Here is a 22,514-nt window from a genome sequence, read left to right as displayed (position 1 = left end):
CCCCCAGGGGCCGGCGCGGGAGTCGGCCTCCGGAGCTGGCTGCCGGGCCCTCCTTGGGAAGTTCTGAAATGACGCAAGGAGGGTGCAGTCACTGGGCAAAGAGGAAACACCGATCCCTAAAGCGAAAACGTTTTACAAATTGCGGAAACCTCACCACCTGTAACCCTGGGCTGCATTTCCTGTGCATCTTCTGTGCCACATTCTGTACCTTCACACCCCCACGTCCTGCGCTTCTACAAAATGGAAGCCATGCAGACACGCAACTTTAGGGGTTGCTTAGTTACAGGAACCCACGGGTTGTGTGTGTAGTTCTGGAACTCGTCCCCCGACTCCCCAACAGTACATCTGGAAATCACTTGCTCCGTGAGGTCTGGTTGGAATGCACCATCACCCATGTCAGGCCTTCTCCTTGCTCCTTGTTTGTGGTTCGCTTCCAGTTTCTCCAGGCAACCATCCCCCCCCCCCACCACCACCCCCAATGTGTTTTTCAGCACCCGCTGTGCCCGGGAGGTTGGCCAAGTACAAGAATGACCAGAGAGATGCCACCTCGTGAGGCCCGTTTCTACGGAGGAGTGGACAGGTACACTGCAGGTGGTTATCTTGGTTTTGAATAGGGAATATGTTCAAATCTTTAATATGGCTCAAATACCAAATCAATCTAAAAGGTATCTAGGGCAGTGGGCACGGAGACGCCAGATTGGTGGTGGTGCTCTTATATCCGACAGGAGCAAAGCAGACCGAGTCTTAGTTCATCCTAGCTTGACACCCGTGTTGGTGGCGGAGCTGTTGCATGCCTGGGGCACGTTAAAAAAATATCTAGGGAAAAGTTTTACTCTCACCCCTGTCCCAACTAACACACAGGTAACCACTCTTACTAGTTTCTTGGGTTGTCCTTCCAGAATTTCCTTATGAACAAACAAGCAAAAATGAGTATGTTTGTATATTTCCTTCTTATTCATGTAAAAGTGTTGTAGGTGGTGGGGAAGGGCCCACCAGGTGTCGGACGGGTGGGGTCGGTTGGGATCTGAGTTCAGCGACCTCGGTTCTTGGGTTCTGGAGGGATAAGAATTCAGAGCCAAGACCCAAACCGTAAGAGAACATTTATTTGGTATATCACGGAGGTTGAAGTAATTCCTAGAAGAAATGGGCTTAGGAAACAAGTTCTAGAGGTAAAGGAAGGGCCCTTGGACTTGGGAGTGAGGAAGCTGAGGGTTCCGTGCCTGGGGCAGGGGGGCAAAGAGGGTGAAGGGAGGGGAAAGTCCCAGCGGGCTGGGCGGGCGTGCTTCTGGGAGAGCGCTCTGGGTCCGCTGCCCTCAGGGTTTTAAGGGTGGAGATTCTTGCTCTAGTTCAGCTGTCGGCAACTGGTGGCCCGTGAGGCCTGGTTGATTTGGCTCAATGGCTAGAGCTTCGGCCTGTGGACCAAGGGTCCCGGGTTTGATTCCAGGTAAGGGCATGTATATTTTCAGGGGTCCCGACCCACAGGTTGAGAACCGCTGGAGGCTTCAACAACAGGAAAGTCCTAAGGGGTCCCAACCCACAGGTTGAGAACCGCTGGAGGCTTCAACCACAGGGAAGTCCTCTCCCAGTTCTGGAGGCTGCAGGTCTGAGATCGAGGTGTTGGCAGGGCCATGCTGACTCCGGACGTTCCTTGGCTGCGGCTGCATCGCTCCGATCTCCAAGTGGTACTCTCCCTGTGTGCCTGTCTTCTCTGTCCGAATTTCCCGTTTGAAAGGACACCAGGCATGTTGCATTAGGGGCCATCTTTCTCCAGTGTGACCTCATCTCAATTAACATCCGCAACGACCCTCTCTCCAAATATGGCCACATTCTGAGGTGCTGGGGCTAGGACTTCCACACAGGAATTTCCGGGGACACAGTTCAACCCCTTAACGACCAGAGCAGCTGTTCTTCCAGCCCAGCTGTCCTATTGGGTCCCTCCCTTCTCCGTGTCAGCCTGGTGACAGACGGATGTGCTCTGGGGGGTGGGCTGTGAAGCGCCCTGTTCCCCAGGACGCCCGATGTTGGGAATCAGTGATCCCGTGAGCAGCCAGAGGCCTTGGACCTGCTGCCTGGGCTCTGACCCCCTCACTGGGCACAAAACACGCCCACGGGGCTGCCATCAGAGGAGAGGCCAACACACCTGCCCACAGCCTCCTCCTCTTAAAATGCAGAGTGAGAGGCAGATGCTCCCCGGCCCCTGGGACGTGGGTATCCAGCGGTGGTAGGAGGGCCCACGTGAGCCAAGGCGGAGCTCCGCAGGACTGCAGCCTGGACGCCACCTGGACGCCTCCCTCGCTGGGCTCTGGCGGGAAGCTGGCCCCGCCGCCTTGTTTCACACGGGGCTCAGAATTTCATCAGGCGCCTCCCCAGACAGAAGTCCCCCTAGAGCACACGCGCACCCAAGCCCACATTCACTGTTGCCACCAAGAGCGATTTTACTCTATTAAGTCCGTCTCTCTGGCCATCTCCTCTGCAGGGACTGCCCGAGGGACCGCTCCCAGAACATTCCGGCTCTTTCCGCCTCTGGAGCGCTGGGAACTCCATGCCTTCTACGTCCCGAGTGGCTCACTGTCACTTGGCCCTCCCTCTGGGGTCCCCTCCTGGTTATCCTCTGCCACACCCTCTGATGCTAGTAACCTGCCCGCTGGTTGTCCATTCATTGCAGCGGCCGCAGCACAGGCCTCGAGGCACCATGAGGGGTCCCAGTGAGACGGTGAGCCTCACAGTGTGGGGTGTGTGTGTGTGTGTGTGGTGGGGGCTGCTGGGGGCTGCCCTCAGGAGAAAGGCCAGGACAGGGCTTCCCCACGCGCGGGGCACCTATATGCACACGGTTACACTTGCTTCAAACAAGTCTGTGTGGGAGCAGTTTACTCCACTGGGCGCGTGGGGAGAGGGAGGCGCCGAAGGTTCCGCTTTGTTGTGCAACAAGCACTGGTCAGGCCAGGAGGGAATCTGGGTTCGGACACAAACGCAGTGTCTCTCCCCACTGCCCAGCTGCCCGAGGGCACCTCCCTCTTCGTACTTTCTGTCTTCTGAGTCTCTGGCATCCGGGGCCTTGCTGATGTGGAGGGACGGCCCTGCCCACATTAGCTAATTTCTGTAGACGGTAAACAGCCTGCTGAGAGCCTGCGTTCAAACACAGACCAAGCCTCCGCCACTAAACCCGACCACCTCCCATGCCACACCCTCAGGACACTGTCCCCTGCCCTAAGCACCCAGGCAGGGTATGGACAACCAGGGACATCCCTTATGCCCCAGGGCCCCCTGGAATCATCTAAACGAGCCACGCCCAAACCTGCTCACCCTGCCTCACCGGCTCCTTCCCCCGGAAACCACAGCCCAGGCCGCTGCCCACAGGCCCCGGCCTCCCTCTGCCTCCCTCTGCCCTGGTGTGCCCCTGCCCCACGCTAGGAACTGAGTAACAAACCATCATTTCAGTGGCAGCTGTCTGCTGACCTGTAGGCCTCACGACACCTGCATGGCAAGAAAACCTACACTTTAAAACAGGGCGGCACATGAGTCTAGGTGCCACCGCGAAGGCCTGCGGAGGATCGCCGAGCCCTCCCTCAGGCGGAGGCTGCTGCCTGAGGCCACTGCCCGAGGCTGTGCCCGAGGCTGTGCCCCAGGAAGCAATAGTGCTTTTGCCCCGTTTGGCTGAGGAGGAAGCCACAGCTCAGGAGGCGGACCTGCCTATCAGAGCTGGGGCTCCGGACCGGGACACCTGTCCTGGGACCCCGCGCAGCCCGGCAGAGCGAGCATGGTGAGCTCTTTAACGCTGGGTCACTGAAATAGCCCCACTGCCCAGGATGTCCTCCAAGCCTCCTGGGACCTTCGGGTGCAATTCAGACACACAGAGGGGTGGTTGCGGGTGGAATTTCAGGCCTCAGCGGCTCCGTTCCTACAGTGAGCTCAGCGCGGCCTGGCAGCGTGTGTGCACACAGGCCAGGCAGGTGTGGGCAGGAGGGACTGGCAAAGCAGCCAGGCCTCCAGATTCAGCCTCAGGCCGGCCTCCAGGAGACGTTCTCTTTTTGGGGATTTGGCAAGTTTTCTCAAGGGTAACATTCCTTCTCAGAGGAGACGTCCACTTTAATGTCAAGGTTCAGGTTTGATAGTTAAGCAGCATCTTCTGTTAAAAGGGAGGAAGTCACGAGTTTCGGTTTCTATGCATCAGAGCATCCTGGGAGGAGAGACATTTTTGTTGTTGTTAATCCTCACCTGAGGATTTTTTTTTCCATTGATTTTTTTTTTTTTTTGAGAGAGAGTGGAAGGGAGGGGAGAGACACACAGAGAGAAACATTGATGTGTTGCCTCCCTCATGCACCCCGACCAGGGCCGAGGGATGGAGCCTCCAACTGAGGTATGTGCTCTTGACCAGAATCAAACCCACGACCCTTCAGTCTGTGGGTGGAGACTCTAACCACTGCAAAGCCAGCTAGGGCAAGGAGAATGTTCTGGAAGGCAAGAGATGTCAGTGAGCATTGCCCTAGTTTGGCTAGGTGGGTAGAGCGTCGGCCTGTGGACTCAAGGGTCTCGGGTTCAATTCCGCCAAGGGCACATGCCTGAGTTGCAGGTTCGATCCCCAGCAGAGGGTGTGCAGGAGGCAGCCAATCAATGATTCTCTCTCATCATTGATGTTTCTATCTCTCCCTCTCCCTTCTCTGAAATCAATAAAAAAAAAATCTCAAAGAGGAAAAAAAAAGAGATGTCAGTGTGCTGTTAACAATTAGCAGCCACCATGATGACAACGATGGCAACATGGACCCCGCCACCAGGGCAGGAAAAAGTGGCACGTGAGTCCCCACTTCACAGATAAGGAAACCGAGGCACGTGGCATGCACTTCCTCAGGGTTCGGCCTCACCAGCAGGGACAGGCTCTGATGGGGACGAAGCAGGGGTCTGGATAGTCCCCCTAGTTCCTTATCTGTCCAAACCTTCAGCCTCGAGAAGCCCCCTGGCCCTGGGTTAGGAGGAGATTGCACCTGAACTTGTCAACCCCGGGCCACCCGGATTAGAATCACCCGGGGAACCACCCAGACCCAGTGAGTCAGAATTTGGGGTCTGGCTGGGTCTGGCCTTGGTACTTTCAAAAGCTCCCGTGTACACACTGGCTCCTCTGCCCGGCACCCCACATGTTCTGGGATTGAAACAGTCCAATCTGCACAGGTTTCTCGTGAGCAAGAAATAGAGCCGTTCTGTGTAAAGCCCCCGAGAAGCAGGGGTTTATTTGTTACGGCAGCATCGTGAGGTCTGTCCTGACGGATATTCCAGACGATTCTGAGGTGCAGCCGGGGCTGAGACTGGCCATAGGCCCCCTGTGGTTCGTCTCATGTGAAAGGTGTGAAAAGCCAAGTACCTGCTGACGTAAGAGACGTCCGGGCCAATCTGATGGCATCTGGGCGCAGGTCTCCGTGCTCTGGAGAGGACAGTGTTGCCTGTGAGATTAGGGAGAGGCCGAAGGAAGACTGAGCTGGGATTGGACCCCAAGGGTGGCCCTGCCGAGGGGTGTTCCTTCCGGCTCTCGGAGGTGTGTTACCCGGGGTGCACAGGAGCAATGGGCAGGGCTGGCTCACCTTTCACGGGAGCAGCGCAGGCCCGGGCGTGGCTGCCCACCATGCCCTGCCCAGGAATTTGCGATCAGCTCACCGAGGTTACTCTCCAGAGAACCCGTTTCACCCACATATCTATGTCTCAGGGCTGGCTTAGACCAGTCAGCACGTGTGACAGGCCTGGCCCAGCCCTGCACACGGGACACGCTCAGCAAGCGTCACCCTGGTCACTGTCCTGGCCCATGAGTGTACCTGGGCCTTCCCAGGCCCGAGGTCCCCGGGACCGGGAGCGTCGGGCACGAACCCAGCAGGTCTCCCTTTCACTGTTTCCTCTCTGATGCGCTGGCTCCAAGGCAGCCCCATGCAATGTGATTGTACTTTAAAACCACCCCTCCACGAAGTGACCTTTGTCCCTCAGAGGCCATTCCTGGAGACGCCTGATGGATTCTGCCAGCCCTGGACGTTCAGTAGGAGCCTGGGTGTAGGGATTCCGCTCAGCACATGCAGGCTCAGAATGGCTGGCCGGGTCGGAGGGGGACATGTGTGTCGCCTGGTGGCCCTCAACAGGAGGCCAGGCAGCGGGCTCTGCAGGTCCTCCCGGCTGCCAGGCACCTGCACAAAGTGGGTCAAAGGGCACGCAGCCGCCAGGTGCGCAGGCTCATCTCCAGCCACGGAGGCTCAACCCCCCACCCCCCGACACCCAGCTGAGGTGGCCCCAGGTCTGCAGCCCCGGGTGTGAAGATGCAGGGAAGTGCCCTCCCTCGGTGATCTGCACTGTCCACTTTCAGAGCCACATTTTCCTGTGGTTCCGGGAGACATCAGTGACTCCATCTCTCCCACAAACCCCTGGGCCATCAGCCTCCGTGACACCACTGGGCGGGCTGCCTGCCCCTCCTCCGGGGACCCCCAGAGGTCTGCACCGCACGGGAAGAGCCACTCCAGCCCTTCTGGGGACTCGTGCCGTCACTGGCAGCGTGGAATTAGGGGTTCGGAGGGAGGCACTCATCCGGAGCTGGGGCTCAGACTCCCTCCTGGCAGCACCAGCAGGCGCTCCACCTTCTGAGGTCGGGCCCATCCCCCTCCCAGCCCAGCATCTGCAGCCAGGAAACAGCATGGCTGCCGCCCCCTGCTGTCCACGGAGGGTACTGCTGGGGAGGGAGTGTCCCAAGGCCTGCCTGGGCCAGCATCTGGCAGGGTGACTGGTACCTGAAGAGGGTGCGGGAGAGGGAGAGAGAAGCAGGCGGGGAGAGGCCTCCTGGGTCAGTGCTGTCTTCCTTTTCTCATTTCCACGTCACAGAGGGACTCTTGAAGGATTTGCCAAGAAAGGATTTGCTCTGGTTTGTGCCACTTGAAAGCCCCAACTATTGTCTTGGAGGAAGCAGAGCCAGGCAGGGCCTGGGCGTCTGAGAGCCCCTCCCCCCCACACTCACTCCCCACAGCCCTCCGCTCCATTCCCTGGGCCTCTCCGGTCCAGGGTTCAAGACCTGTCCCTTCTTTCCTGTTGGCTGCCGGCCTGACCACCCAGCCCTCCTGGGACAGGCGGCTTTCAGGACCCAGTTCAAGCCGAGCCTGGTCCCGCTGTCTCTGCTCCTCAGCACTGGCCCCAAGCCCTGGCCCCACGGGGCAGTCCTTCCTCCCGCCTCCCTCCTCCCGCGATTCTGAGACGGAATCTGCTCATGTTTTTGTCCGTCTCCGCAGAAGTGGGATCTGGGTTGTGTCTCTTGGTGTCAGCTCCGGGGTCCCAGTGGCGCCTCCCCAAGGCCTGCGGTGGGGGGTGGGGGCGCCAAGCACGTCAGCTTGTTTTACCAGCACCAGGTGCCCGGGGCGGCCATGCCAGCGATTCTCCCCCAGTTCCTGACGCAGGGAGGCTGTGCTCAGACCTGGTGTGCAAGCCAGACGGTGACGGGCACAGAGCTTCGGCATCGAACACGAAACAGACTCCCTGGAAAACGGGTTTATTTTTTTTCTGCAAATGCCGGCTCGACGATCAGCACAGACCTGGAGCAATCTCAATGGTGTTTATCCGGAGGACAGTCTGCGAGCTCACAATAACTGGGAGAGAGAGAACTCGGTCACAGCCTGACCACAACGCGGACCTTGTTCACCAGCCACCAGAGACCGGCCCGACACCCCCCCTTTCCACGAGGCAGGGATTCCCGCTGTGACCAAGGGCTGTACATGACATGCATGTCCTGAGACAGGATGGCTCAGCCTGCAGGATCCCCGCTGGGGGAGCCCTGCTTCATGGGGTCTGTGACGTCCAGGGAGGTCCCCGCCTGTGTCTCAGTCCCCCTCCCTGTCAGGCCCACAGAGGTGACGCCCAGAGCAGGTGGGACCGCAGGGCGCCAGCTCCGCTTTCTGTAACTTACTTCTCTTCTTCCTGTAGTTTTTCCTTTTCCTAAACTTCATGTTGATCTTTGGCCATGATTCTGTCTTTTCAATGACAGTGGCTTCTACGCGAACAAGATCCTTCCTGGAAAGAAACAACGACAGACCTTCCCAGTGAGCTGGCAACGTTGCAGTGCTTTACGTAAGGTTTTCGAAAATGAAGTTTATTTTCCTTTTTTGCTGATCATAAAAGTGATGTGACCCCTGTAGACATTTTGAAAACTACAGAGAAGCGTAATAGACAGGGCAGTCTGTCCGCAGGTCTTACGGGCCACATGGGAGCGAGTTAGTAACAGCCCAGAGACCTGGTCTGGGAGCTGCCCCCGGGGACACCTCGCATCTGCCATCATGAAGTATAAGCCTCGTGTTTGGCGATGGTTCGAGTGATGGACACCCCCGCCCGGCCTCACCACCCGGCCCTGGGCAGAGCCCCACATCTGAGAGCACGTTACCCCAAGAGCGGCTTGCCCAGCAACGTGAAGTCGTCAGCGCCGACCAGCAGGACCTGCGATGTGAAACAGGGCGTTACCCGTGAGTAACAAGCGTGGCCAGAACAGGGAGGGCCCGGCACGCACTGGGACGGGGAAAGGTACGGTTTGAAAACTGTGCTGTGGGCGGGACCTGCTAGCTCACTGTCGCTTTAGTTTAAACAAATGTAAACAGCAGGGGACGCAGATGCAGGACAGGAGAAACTGATGATCTGATGTGGCGATCACTTACCAAGTTGTGTCAACCTCTATGAAAACGACGGTGTTTTAATTTAACAACAACAACAACAAACCTTAGTGAAGTCTAAGACACAGGGAAAAACACACACATCAGACAACGTGTCTTCGAGGCTGGTCACAGGACTGCGAAGACGTGAAGGCTCAGGCTCGGGTGTACCTGCTGCAGCAGAACCCCGTGCCACCGCCCCCCTCTTGGGTAGGGGACAGTGGCGCCGTTTTTATTGGACGTTGGAAGACTGTCTTAAACTTTACTTGTGAGAAAAAAATCCAACTGTACTAAAATTAAATGTCTAAAGACAAAGCACATCTCTAACACCGGTGGCCAACGCACATTAGTGACAAGTAGCGAACTGTTTTAGAGTCACTTTCAGCACATGCTCTCGACTCCTGGATTGCCTACACGATAAAAAGCAACTGGCATTAATGGGGCTTTCCATCATGTTTTGTTAATGGGAAATGTTCCCAAAGAATGCCTTCTCAGAGACCTTCACACCACTCCCCAAGTCATTACTCTAGACCGGGGCGGGGAACGTCCGGCCCGAGGGCCTTATACAGCCCGAGAAATCACTTGGCCTGGCCCTGCCAAGGTGTGAGGGGTGAGTAAATGTTTGACCAAGTAGAGAGGCTAATTTTTTTAAAGTTGATAATGTTGTATGGCCCTCGAATGATGTTATAAATATGCAAATGGCCCCGGGCAGAGAAAAGGTTCCCACCCCTGCTCGAGACACACAGTCACTGTGCTCCTGTGCACGAGCTCAGGGCAGAGCCGCCAGGCCGTGCGGAGGAGCGCTCGCCGGTGGCTGCTGTCCCACTCCAGCTAAGCAGGCGCTCAGATCGTAGGCTGCGGACCGCCTCAGCAAGAGTTAATACGCAAAGACCAGACAACCCCAAAGGACGGAGGAGTTTTCATCAATACAGGAAATCCCACGTGTCATATTCCATCATGTTGGCGTAACGGACACACCCTGGCAAGCTGATCTAGTACAGGGTGCTCATGTTCTATATGTAGTTTTATAAGTAGGAACAGAGCAGGCAAAAATCAAATACATTTTGGCCACAGCAAAGAGAATCGTAACGAAGGGCAGGAAAGCGTAGCTAAGTACACCGACCGGGCAGGCAGTTCCCAGTGGTCAGTGAGAGAAAGGGCCTCGGAACAGGCCTCGCGGTTTCAAAGCAGAGAGGCCGCAAACTGAACGGCAGAGGAGTGTTCTAGCCGAACTATAAACATGGCTGGAAAGCTCTACATGCGCACCTGGGACTTTCACCTCGCATCCACCTGCGGTGGAGTATTTTTCTGTGGGACGTTAGCCAGCAAGACAATCAATGGGCACCGCTGACCATCGCCGCTGAGGAGTGACCCCGAGCCGGCCGTCACAGCTCGGCCACCTCCCGAGGCCCGCCTGCGCTGCCCGGCTGGCCGCCGCCTCCTCACTTACTCTCCCGTCCGCTGGTTTTGCTCGTGGACACCCCGATCTGAGGAACCCTCTCCAGGACCGAGCCCCCGAATCCACGAAGAAACCGAGTCTCACCTTCTCCAACCGGATCCTCTCTCCACACGCAAGGTCTAGCTCATTTTCGATCAGAATCAGGTCCTCGGCCGTCACCTTCCACTGGTGGCTGGCGAAGTGCACCACGGCAAAGAGCCGGCCGTACCGGCCTGTGGCGATCAGCTCATTCACCTTCCGCACGACCTCTGCGGGGAAGAGGCCACGGGCATCACCACAGGGGAAAGGCAGCAGCTGCGCCTCCACACGGGCCCCAGGGACTTCATTATATACCCGCCCCTGCGCTCCTGCAGCGGTGTGATGGGCCAGAGGAGGGGGCGCCCGGTGGTGTGGTCGCAAGGCGGGTGACAGCTGGTGGCCGAGCCTCGCGCTCCCCACTGCAGGCACAGGCGCCTGGGCATGGGGTCCCCTGCTATCCCAGGAGCACAGCAGCTTGGCATGCAGGGCGCACGGGCTCTGAGAGATGAAGCTCCCCATGCTCCTTCCCAGGACGCCCTGCCTCCTGCCGTTCTCTGGCCTGAGCGCACAGCGTGCCTGCCTCGGTTCTCAGACTCTGGGTGGAAACTTACACCCTGTTTGGTTCCCGATTGTTATTAACAAAGAGCTGGGGCCGGGAGGGGTGCCAACCCTGAAAGGGAGAGCAGGCCTTTCTGCAAACAAGGGAAACCCGGAACGACACCCTGCACGCCTCCTGCACGGCTGCCCGCTTCCGTGGTCACCGCCTCTGCTCAGGTCACGCCCCTCTGTCCTCTGACCATTTACTGTCTGAGCAGCGGCTGCTGAGCCCCGACCCGCCGGCCTCGCCTCGGGCTGGTGCAGGCACGGAACCCGCACAGGTCCCGCCCCGGAGACAGTCCCACCGGAGGCTGAATGAGGCCCAGAGGCCGGGACCCAGACTGCGCCTTACTTTTCTCTAAGTCTCCAAAACAGTGCTGAGAACTAGAGGATTCCAGCCCTGGCTGGTTTGGCCCAGTGGACCGAGCATCAGTCTGTGGACTGAAAGGTCCCAGGTTTGATTCCGGTCAAGGGCACATGCCTGGGCTGCAGGGTGGATCCTCAGTGAGGGGGTGGGAAGGAGGCAGCTGATCAATGATTCTCTCTCATCATTGATGTTTCTGTCTCTCTCTCCCTCTCCCTTCCTCTCTGAAATCAATAAAAATATGTTTAAAACACAACTAAATGACTCCATGCATTAAGGTGGACTCCAGCTTTTTTGGAAAATTGAGGATCCCACACGCCCTCCTGGCAGCGGTGGCTGCGGTGACAGGCGCTCCAGGTTGACATGCCCCTGACACCCTGGCGGCTTCTCCAACAGCCAGGCCGGGGCCGGCGGCCACTGGCTGTCGCGCAGCTTCTCTTCCATGTGGGGAGAAACTTGTCCCAAACTCACGTTTCTCCCAACAGCGGGAAGACAGATGGGCAAGCGCCTTCCCTCCCCAACGCCACCGCTTCGAACACGGCAGGTGCGCAGGGGTCTCTGCTGAGTGAGCGGCTCTCGACTCCGCTGCTCGGTGGCCAGTGAGGCACAGGCTCCCTGTGCGGGTCTGGTGCACGGAGAACCAACATCCGGCTCCACGGCCAGGTGACCGCCTGTGGGAGGGTGCTGCCCGCCTCTGCCCCTTCCTTACCTGCGTGGTGTCTGGTCTCCTCGGCGGGGTCTGGCAGAACGACTTCAGGCCAAGGGGGTGAACTCAGGGATGTCTTAGGAACGTATCTGTGAAAAACATTTTATACACACGTCACATGTGTGAAAAGGCAGGTCAAAATCGTAAGACATGGCTGTGTGCCACTGCTGGTCACGCCTGCACGCCCTCTCCACCGGGATGCCAGCTAGCTCCTCATAAGCAGGGGTATACACTGTCGTCCGTTCATTATGGGTGTATCCCCACCCTGGACCAGTGTTTGCCCCGTAACAGGCACTCGTGAAAGATGAATGAAAGCTTCTCTGCTCGGTGAAATGAAGGCCCTGGCTCGGCCTCAAGCCCCAGCACCAAGTGCCTGTAGGTTCAGCCCCTGCTCTGTGCCCAGGGCCGGCACCTCCAGGACAGCCCGCTGAGCCTCCCCTGCGGAGACTGGTGCGGCGGCGGCCAAGATGTGTGAGTGCTCTACTGTACACCAGGCACTGTCCACTCCCTTTAAATATAGGATTTACTTAGTCTCATAAAACTCCACTGAGCTACACACGCACAATCCACTCTGCGGACCAGGAGGCACATAACAGACGGACGGCCTCGCTCCAGCCCAGGCTGCAGAGTCCCGGACGCAGGGCCAGGCAGGCCGGGGGCTTCCCACGTGTACCCGCCACCCTGTCCTGCTCTTGTCTGTGTACACCCACCAGCCAGGGGACTTCGCCAAATCTACCTTCTGTAGTTTACAGTGCAGTTTCTTCCCTAAGTATGACATTTAACACGGAATTTGCTGTTTCAAATTCCACAGGTTCCTCCCAGAGGTGCTGACCCAACATGCCTGGGTGCAACCTTCCCGGTTAAAACCTCCCAGCGGGAGCTACTGCTTCCCCTTGGTAACTAGCACGATGGAAGGCCTAGGGCACCTTGCTCTGTGGACTCTTGACGTCCTGTCTATATTTATTTATGTCAAGGGTCTGAGAAAATACTGTCAAAAAAGTTAGAAAATAGAAATATTCCTAAAAACCCAACCGTCTGAAGTTTTGTGTCAGAAAGATGGTGAAAGGAAGAGTCACCCAAACCCTTGTCGACATTACCCTTGTGGACGCACGGTGCCCTGCGACTGGAACCTTCGAGAAGCCGACCACAGGGAGGCTGGGGAGTAAGCGAAACAGGGGCAGTTACTCCCGTGAAATGCAAACCTCCCTTGAAGACAATACACGCACAGCTGTCGCTGGTATCGCCTTAAACCGCATCACAACTTGTCTACAGAAAACTGAGGTCGACAAAGCTCCGAGAACATCACGTGCAGTCACTAGTTATTACCATAAGCATCGCGATCCATTCATCACACCACCTGCCCATTAACTGCGCCTGCCCCCCAAGTGCCCGGTGGGTTCAGACCCTGTTCTGCGCCAGGAGCGGGAGCCTCAGGACGGCCCTGCTGAGTCGGCCTCCGGGTATTCCGGGTATCCTCACCCCATTGTCCCCCATATGGAGCTGGTGTCCGTGACCTATGGCATGAGACTGAGGTGCTGGAACAGCTGAGCCCCCGGCCAGGGCACCCCAGTGTTTTGCGGAGACTCCCCAAGAGCTTCCGTTTCATTCAGAGAAAAGGCAAAAGCCCTTACCGGGGCCGGCAGGGCCGGCAGTGCCATCCCATCTCAACACGCTTCCCCTTGTTTCCTGGGCACCTGCCTCCCTGGCCTCCCTGCTCTTCCTGGACCACACCAGGCACGCACCCGCCTAGAGGCCTGTGTGTTGACTGCTCTTTCCCCGAACCCCTCCCCGCTCAGGGACCTACAAGGCTAATTCCCTCATTTCTTCTGGGTCTCCACTGAAACGCCACCTCCGTGGAGAGGCCTTTCCCAACCTTCCTGTTCACACGGAACCCCTCCCTCCCAAGACTCACCAGCTTGTAACACACTCTGCCATTTGCTTATTTAAAAAGCCCGTCTGCACACCCCGCTCACAGAACACTGCTAGCCCCCTTAGAAGCAGGGCTGTCGTCTGTTTATTATGGGTGTATCCCCACCCGGGACCAATGTTTGACACGTAACAGTTTCTCAAGGATGAATGAAATCTGCTCTGCCCAGTCATCAAATGAAGCCCCTGGCCCGGCTGGTGTGGCTCAGTGGTTGAGTGTCGACCTATGAACCAGGAGGCCATGGTTCCATTCCCAGTCAGGGCACATGCCCTGGTTGTGGGCTCAATCCCCAGTGTGGGGCGTGCAGGAGGCGACCGACCGATGGTTCTCTCTCATCATTGATGTTTCTACCCCTTTCTCCCTCTCCCTTCCTCTCTGAAATCAATCAATCAGTAAAATGAAGCCCCTGTTGTAATTCTGTGACTGGAAATTCAGCACCTCTCTTGGGAGCCACCCCACCGTTCTCAGCTCAGAGAGAAGGTTTCTGTACCTCTGCCTATGGTCTTAGCTTAGCCTGGGACCCCCCACCCCGGGAAAAAGTGGTCCCTTGTCTTCCACAGAACCGCCCTTTATGGCTCTGAGGACTGAGACTGGTCCTTCCTTTCTGTTTTCTTCGCTCACTCTTCACGGTCCCACCTGCTCACCGTTTCGGTCACCTTCTCTGTACTCACTACACTTCGTGATTCTCCCTTAAAAAGCTGAGTCTGGAATTTAACACAGCATTCTAGCGGTGGTTTTACATCAGCAGAATAGAGGAAGTCCCACTGCTTGTGTAAACACTTCCCTGCCTACTTCAACCCACCTTTTATTATGGAAAATGTTGTGCACAACACTGAGCCCTCAGCTACCCCTCCCCAGAGTCAACAGATATCAACTCATGACTAATCTTGCTCGATGTACATGGCCTCTTGCCCAATTCTGCAATTAGTTTAAAGCAAATCAGACATCATTTTATCTGTAGAGATGTCATAGTTCTATGTATGGATGAAAAAGGGGTGCTATAGTAAATCATAAATTCCTAACTGGCCCGGTTATGGTGGGTAGCACACCATGACAGCCCAGGCCTATCACTTCCTTAGGGAAAGGCTTTAAGCAAGGCCTGCCCATTGTTTCTGTTCTTCTAGGTCACACACGTTGAAAGCCAGAAGTAATACTCCTCGAAGGCATAACCACCCTCAAGAAAGCACATAATCTCATAACCCACTTCCTGCCTTGCCTTCTCCCACCGTTACGTTCCTTTCCTCCTTAAGTCAAAATGCATAAAAGAAACTGCAAAACTGTTATTCTTCAGAGTACTTGCGATCTTGCTGCCGGCAATTGTCATTTTTGGCTCAAATCCTATATAATAAAACCCTAATATGCAAATCGACCCAATGGTGGAACAACTGGTTGCTATGACGTGCACTGACCACCAGGGGGCAGATGCTCAGAGCAGGAGCTGCCCCCTGGTGGTCAGTGCACTCCCACAAGGGGAGCAATGCTCAGCCAGAAGTGGGGCTCACTGCTGGGCACAGCAGCTGCAGGCAGGCGGTAAGGAGCAAGAGGTCCCGGGCTGCCAGAGGGTGCAGGCTGGGCTGAAGGACCTCCCCTTCCCCCCGCTGCCCCCAGTGCACGACTCTCATGCACTGGGCCTCTAGTAAACTTATAATGAAAATTCTCTACAGGTTTGGACATTTCTTATGTCGACACACCAAAGACAAGTCGACATGCAAAAGATGATTATTTAAGAAATAAAACAACATAACCACGACACTATTATGGCATCTAAAAAAGGCGAAATTCTCTAAAATTGTCATATATACATTTAGGTCAATTTAGAAACATACATAAGCACTCCTGCATGCAAACACACACTCCAACCATTTTCAGGCCGAATAGAACCTTTTTGGGGCTTCATAACCCAGTGACTAACATACCGCTAGTTTTTGCTGAATGGGTTAAGATTAGGCAAGGGCATTCATCACCGTTTTCCCAGATGAGGTCGATGATGCTCAGAGAGTGGCTCACAGCCCAGGGTAATGGCAAAGCACGGGTTTTGCAGCGGGAGCGCGCCGCCCGAATCGCTCCTCCCCCACTTCCCTGCCGAGTGACCTTGGGCAGCTGCCTAACCTCTCTGCCCCTCACTGTGCTCCCACTAACATAGGCCCATACAGGAGTGGAAGAGCGATCCCCAATGGTTAAGCTACTAACTAAAGAACCAGGATCTGAACCCCGGTTTCCCCGACTCCAAAGCCGGAAGCCGGTGTTACCAAAAAAGGCGCTCAGCACCGAAGGCATCAGGTCGGACACACACACACACACACACACACACACACACACACACGGCAGGGTGGCGGGAAGCACCGTTGCCCCACTTCCTCCCTTCACCCGCGGCCCTGGCCTCACCCGCTCCGGGCCCCGACGGTCTGAGGATGCTACGGCCACACGCGGACACTAGCCGCCCGACGGCCCTCCTCCCGGGGCCGGCCTGGCAGCTCCCCAGCCGTGACCTGCTCAGACCCAGGCGGACCCTCCGGGGCCCGGTCTCCCCCAGAGGTGGAAACCTCGTCGCCTCCCTGGGCGGCCCGTTCTGGTTATGGACCCTTTCGTTTTTCGGTCCGAAGTCCCCCTCCCCGAACGCTCATTCTGAGATCCTGCCTCTGCCCAGTTCCACCCCCAGCGCCTGCCCCCATCCGTCCGCGCTGTCAGGGTTGGCACCTGTTAGTGCCCGGCCCATCAGGAGAGCGGTTGGCACTGGGCGCCTGGGTGTGAGCGCCGGAGGTGGGCAGAAGCCTAAGCAGCCCCCTTCCAGCGTGACAAGTGCCGATGCGGACGCCGGTGCGCGGAGCTGGGCGATAAACCCCGACCCGGGGCGGGCGCGAGGGGTGCTTCAGGGAGGAGGCGGGGCCTGAGCACAGAGTCAGGGAAGTGGGGGCGCAGGTGACCCGCCGGGGGAGCCGGACCGGGAGAGCCGGCCTGAGTCTGCACAGGAATAGGCGCGCACTGATGGAGGCTGTAAACCCCTCCTCCCTCCGCCAGCTCCTCCAACCCTCAGGCCAAGCCTACGAAGCCCGTTACTGTTATTCTCATGTCGGAGGAGCTGAGGGGAGCGGTTAAGGAACCTGCCCACCGTCACGCAGGCGGAGTGAGGACCTGATCCCAGAGCTTACACCCCATGCTGCAGTATATACCTGGATGGGGTTTGCTTGAGAGGTTTTGACCACAACAGTTAAGAGCTTTGGGAGAATCCCAGCTCCTTCATGTATGGCTGTGTCGCTTTGCGGGCTGTATCTCTGAGCCTTCATTAGCTTTTCTGTAAAATGGGATCATCCCCACCTCTCAGGTTTGCGGAGAGAATGAAATGATTTCATTAAAAGTCAAGTGCTCAGCATGGTCCCAAGTGCAGAGTAAGCACCTGTGGGAAGGTAAATGGGCTTCAGGTTGAGAAGGGCCTTGCCGAGGAGCTTGTATGATATCCTGGCGCAGAGGATGGCGTTCATTGAAGTTAAGTGGATTGGGGTGGGGTGAATAGATTTGCATTTTAGGAGGATCACTTGGGTGCTGAGAGCTTTTTTGTTTTGTTTTTTTGTTGCTGTTTTTTAGAGAGTGGAAGGAGGGGGAGAGACAGAGAGAAACATCGATGTGAGAGACACATTGATTGGTTGTCTCCTGCTTGCACTTGACCGGATCTGGGGTGGAGCCTGCAACCCAGGTACCTGCCCTTGACGGAATCGAACCCAGAACCCTTCAGTCTGTGGGCTGATGTTCTCCCCACTGAGCCAAACCGGCCAGGGCCAGGAAGCCCTGTTTAATCCAGGCTGCCAGGGATGTGGGCTTGAATCTGAGTCAGGGCTCTGGAGGGGAGAGGGAGAGGGAGAGGTGGGTCCAGGTTGTATATAGGAAGGGCCCCATAGGACTCGGTGACTTGAACCAGCATGGGGGAGAGAGTCGAGAAGGGGAAGATGGCTGGAGGTTCTGACCCGGGTGACTGGGAGAAAGGCCGCGTCATGAACTGCCCGCAGGGCGCCAGGAGGGGCAGGTTGAGAGGGGCAGAGCCAGAATGCACTGGCTCGTGTTCGGCGCCTGTGCCAGCTCTTTACCCCCCGCCCCCCGCCTTTCCGTTTCTCCTGCACGGGTGGAAATGAACACCGGTGAGTGCAAAGGTTAACGTCTACCCTGGTGTCTTCCAGGTCCTGGCAGGAAAACGTCTCGCTGAAGGAACTCCAGCGCCGTGGGGTCTGTCTGCTGAAGCTGCAGGTGTCCAGCCAGCGGACCGGGCTGTACGGGCAGCTGCTGGTCACCTTCGAGCCCCCGAGATGCGCGTCTGCAGGAGTGCTTCCCAGTAACAGCTTTTCCTCCGGTCTGTGCGTTTCTGACGTGGGCGCATAACTGAGTGTGACCAGCCTCACACTGGGCGTTTTGTGTACGGAGGCCGAGAGGGAGAGGTTAAGCGACCTGCCCGGCATCACACGGGGAGAGTCAGGCCCTGAGGCCAGCGTGTGTTTTCATGTGGCCAGTTGCCATGGGCTGCCATGACCAGGGCGAAGGGGATTGCTAAATGTCTTTCAGGAGTAATTGAGCAGGACCTGTCTGTGCAGGTGGCTTGGAAACTCTGAAAACACAAAGGTTGAAATGTGTGTTCAGCTAATGAGCGCTGTGGAGTTACAGCCTCAGAGACCGATGGGTCCTCGACTAACAGGAAGCCAGAGGAGGTGGCATTTCTGTTGAAAAGTGGCCTGCTGAGAATTTGGTGTGTTGCCGCAGCCATGGACAGTCAGGTGGAGCTGTTTCTTCTGAGGAGCGGTTTTGAGGCTCAGTAGCTTAGAGATGCATTTGAAAACATGGGCTCCTATTCAGGGCACTCGTGGGGCAGTCCCCGGGGGAGCTCCCCATGGCGAGCCCCATGTACAGAACTTGACCTCTGCCCCAGGGGTACTGTTGCCACCTGATGTTTCTCTTTAAAAGTTGGGGAAGGAGGCAGAGAAAAGATTCAAGGTGCAGACGAAACTCTTCGCTTACAAGATGAACCCCTAGGACCGAGAACAGGCCTGGCTCATGCCTGGCACGCTCTTGCCGACATGGATAAGTAGGGTGTAAATGTGCGGGTGGCCCTGGCTTTATCTCAGAGTGGATTCTGTTTCGGTCAGAACTGTGGTCAGTGACAGAACCCACGCCAGACGGGCTTGGGCAGGAAGGCCTGCGCTGAGGACCCCGGCAGGGTGGGCGCCAGGGCTCCAAGGAGATCGCCGGGCCGAGCCTCCCTCCGTTTCTTCGCTTTGCTCTCTTCTGGGTCGGCTTCCTTCTCAGGCGCCACGCGGGGGCCGTGCTGGCCCTACGCCCTCTGAGGGTCCTGGTCTAGCTGGAGAGAGGGAGGACCTCGGTCCCCGTGCCCACACAAAGGCTCGCTGTGTCTCTGGCTCTGATTGGGTCCCATGCCCATCCCTGAACAGTCAGATGGCCGGGGCGTGTGAAGCCCTGATTGGCTCAGGCGCGGGTCACACTCTGCATCCCCAGGTGCTGAATCACCGAACAGTTTCACAGGATGTGGGGAGATCCCGGCGGGGTGGGCAGCAGATACACACTGTCCCCCTTTCATTGGTCCTCCCCCCCAGAGGCGCTCGTGGCCCCACTTCATCCAGGGCCCCCACCTGTCACCACTCACCACTCGGAGGCCCTTCCCTCACAGCCTTGCTAGGACGGCGCCCTCGTCCCCCCGTCCCTTCCCTGAGCTTCCTGTTTCCTCAGGCCCCGGCACTGGCCTGACAGGAGGCTGTATTGGTCCCTCCCCGTGAGGGCGCGCTGGGGCGGGCTTGACTCCTGACCAGAGCAGCGCCCAGAGCAGTGCCTGGCGCAGAACGGGCCCTTGACATGTCTTATGGACGGTCGGTCCTGTCTGTTTTAAACAGTTCATTGACCTCACGTGTGTGATTTAGATGTTAACGGTTTATTTTTTAAAGAAAGTCACAGGATGTTTGAAATATACTGGGACTTAGGGAATAAAATAGTCCACATTTAACCTTGCCCGATGTTTACATCGCTGAGTCTTTGTTTCGCAGGTGATGTTGTGGGTCTGAATGACGAAGGAGGCCAGCTGGCCACTGGGGTGCTGACCCGGATCACCCAGAAATCGGTCACGGTGGCCTTTGACCAGTCCTGTGATTCCCAGTTGAGCTTCGACCAACAGAATTCCTACCGACTGTTAAAACTTGCCAATGACGTCACTTACAAGCGCCTGAAGAAGTGAGCATGTGCCTGGACCACACATGTAACGTTTTCCTTAAACACGGCTCGCCCAGCCGACCACGCTTGGGCGGGGCGAGAGCAGTGGGTTCGGGCCGGGCTTGTCCGTGCGCCGTCCCCGGAGCTGGGGCTGCAGGTGGGGGGGTGTGGGCTCCTCCCTGACTTCACGCTGGTTCTCCCTGAGCCCTCTCTTGGGTTTTCTCCCCGGCAGAGCCCTGATCGCCCTGAAGAAGTACCACACCGGCCCCGCGTTCTCGCTCATAGAGGTCCTCTTCGGGGACGCAGCCCCCAGTCCTGCCGGCGACACACGTAAGAACTTGTGCGTTTTCTCTTCTGGTGGAAACCACGATGGAAGCTCTGGCGGGTGACGTGGCCGTGGGGCCATTTTGTCAAGAGTTTGAGGAGGTACAGGTAGAAGAAATCACCTTAATGTCTTCAGATAAGTTCCTGGGAATGACTTGAGCTGGGCTCAGCATCGGAGGAAGCTCCTTCCTTCGTGTTTCTGGTTCTCTCTGGCCCCGGCTGCATTTCGCGCTGGCGGTGTTCCTTCCGGCCTGGTGCCCTGAAGTCGGAGGCAGCCAGTCACGCTGGAGGTTCACCCCGCCCATGCTTGAGAGCAGTGCTTTTGGTGCGAAAGGCTCACGGGCTGTTCCTCAGCAGGCTGTAGACACTGTGAGAGTGACCATGTGAGTCATGGAAAACTAAGGTATTCAGAAGCAGAAAAACGGAGTCAGCCACTCAGAAACCTGCCACTTGGATCGCCTCACAGCGCCTGTGTCTCATCTTCAACTCTTCTCCACATCCACATCCGACTGTGTTTCACATGCACACACACGCACTCAGAAACCTGCCACTTGGATCGCCTCACAGTGCCTGTGTCTCATCTTCAACTCTTCTCCCACATCCACATCCGACTGTTTTACATGCACACACACGCACGTGTGCGCACACACACACACGCACACACACACATGCGCGCGCGCGCACGCGCACACACACGCATTATTTGTTTACCCCCTTTGAAGGAGCGTGACACATCTTGATCGTGGCTGACAGCTAAGGAGAAGGGCACAGTGTGGAGCTGTGGGACGTGCTTGGGCACAGAGGCTCCCCTGGCATCACTAACCCATTCAGATCAGCACCTGGGCCCATGAGTTCACACGTCGAGAAGAAGGGAGAGAAAGAGAGGGAGAGGGAGAGAAACATGATGAGAGAGAGAATCATTGATTGCTGCCTCCTGCACGCCCCCTACTGGGGTTCAAGCCCGCAACCCAGGCATGTGCCCTTGGCCGGAATCGAACCTGGGACCTTTCAGTCCGCAGGCCGACGCTCTATCCACTGAGCCAAACAGGCTAGGGCTCTTTTATCCTTTATTTTTGTCATTTTCTGGGCACGGATAAAGGGACAATATATTCCAAGAAACATTTACCTAGAAGTCTGTTATCCTGGAGCATGAGTGGTGAGGCTTTTCAGTAAAAGGACGGATGATCAACGTTGGGCTTTGCGGGCTGGGGCAGGAGCAAGCAGGCGTGGCGGCGTGGCGGCGTGGCTGGGTCCCAGGAGAGCCCGGCTCAGGGAGGCGGGCGGCAGGCTGGGTTTGGCCTGGTCTGCAGTCTGCTGCTCCCTGCTCCAGGGAAATCTTTTGAAAACAAAGCAGGTTGATTTTGTGTTGATCGGGTGTCTCCCGGGAAGTACGGCTCCCTCCTGTGCCCGCAGAGCCGGCCTAACCCTGTCGCCTTTCCCGCAGGGGCGCCGACCTTCTACAACGCCGCCCTGGACGCCTCCCAGCAGGAAGCGGTTTCGTTTGCGCTGGCCCAGAAAGAACTGGCCATCATCCACGGGCCTCCTGGCACCGGGAAGACCACCACTGTGGTGGAGTTCATCCTCCAGGCTGTGAAGCAGGGCTGCAAGGTGGGCCGGGCGCTCCTCGCAGCACTGCCCGTCCAGGAGGGAGGGACGGGTCAGGACGTCCCTGGCCTTAGCTGAGCACTGGTGGGCCCTTTCTGGATCCTGACAGCGAGTGGGATGCAGGATGTGCCTTGGGCCACCTCGATGGGGTGGCGGTGCCAGGACATGGGGGGAGGCCTGGGCCCCTGTTCTTGGCGTTGACGGAAGAGGAACTCTCCTCTCCGCTGCCTGTAACGGTGGGACTGCTGTTCTGGAAGCAAGGCTGAGCCGTTCAGAGCTCCCCCGTCCACTCGTCGGGTGATAGAGTGACGTGATTGGTGATGAGATGGCGCCCCAGCGGGTTATGTCAGGGCCAATGAGCCCGTTCTTTCCAGTTACCAGTCTCCGCACGTCTGGTGCTCTGGGGGCCAGTGGGTTCTCCAGCCCAAGTTCCCGTTATCCAGACACTGACAGTTTGCAGTGACGTGTCCCCGTCCCCGCAGCTGCAGTCACACCTTAGCACCGTGGCGCCCACACTGCTCCCTCTCTCCTCTCCGTAAGGCTTTCCGTTTGCTTCAGTGTAAACCGAGGTGGTTCCCTTAAACATGGAATCCCCAAACCCGACCTTGAGCTTTGCGCCCCAGGTTCTGTGCTGCGCGCCCTCCAACATCGCCGTGGACAACCTGGTG

At 57.2% G+C, this 22,514-nt stretch overlaps 2 protein-coding genes across 3 annotated transcripts in view; one reads left to right on the top strand and one right to left on the bottom strand.

Moving 5' to 3' along the window:
- Positions 1–7,485: 7,485 nt before the first annotated feature.
- On the bottom strand, positions 7,486–16,555 carry MRPL21 (mitochondrial ribosomal protein L21). Of its 2 annotated transcripts, none has more exons than XM_015569008.1 (7): positions 16,417–16,555; positions 12,890–12,947; positions 11,796–11,881; positions 10,192–10,355; positions 8,387–8,439; positions 7,916–8,019; positions 7,486–7,598 (listed from the first exon to the last, which is right to left on the bottom strand). In XM_015569008.1, the coding sequence occupies exons 1-7, from the start codon at positions 16,433–16,435 to the stop codon at positions 7,534–7,536; spliced, it is 549 nt and encodes a 182-aa protein (XP_015424494.1). In that variant the 5' UTR covers positions 16,436–16,555; the 3' UTR covers positions 7,486–7,533. The 2 variants fall into 2 exon arrangements, with proteins under 2 accessions (XP_015424494.1, XP_015424493.1); XM_015569007.1 differs by lacking the exon at positions 16,417–16,555 and adding an exon at positions 15,636–16,011.
- A 1,078-nt stretch (positions 16,556–17,633) lies between these two features.
- IGHMBP2 (immunoglobulin mu binding protein 2) overlaps positions 17,634–22,514 on the top strand; it is a 13,632-nt gene continuing 8,751 nt past the window's right edge. Inside the window, 6 exon segments of the mRNA XM_015568948.1 lie at positions 17,634–17,737; positions 17,862–18,058; positions 19,755–19,938; positions 20,150–20,247; positions 21,686–21,849; positions 22,470–22,514. The exon segment at positions 22,470–22,514 is cut by the window's right edge and continues 478 nt beyond it. Of these exon segments, the coding sequence (XP_015424434.1) occupies positions 17,634–17,737; positions 17,862–18,058; positions 19,755–19,938; positions 20,150–20,247; positions 21,686–21,849; positions 22,470–22,514 (792 nt within the window).

This window comes from Myotis davidii, unplaced genomic scaffold (assembly GCF_000327345.1).
Source record: "Myotis davidii unplaced genomic scaffold, ASM32734v1 scaffold425, whole genome shotgun sequence".
Lineage (NCBI taxonomy): Eukaryota > Metazoa > Chordata > Mammalia > Chiroptera > Vespertilionidae > Myotis > Myotis davidii.
The sequence above is the reverse complement of the archived record's forward strand: the minus strand, read 5'-3'. Positions and strand labels throughout refer to the sequence as shown.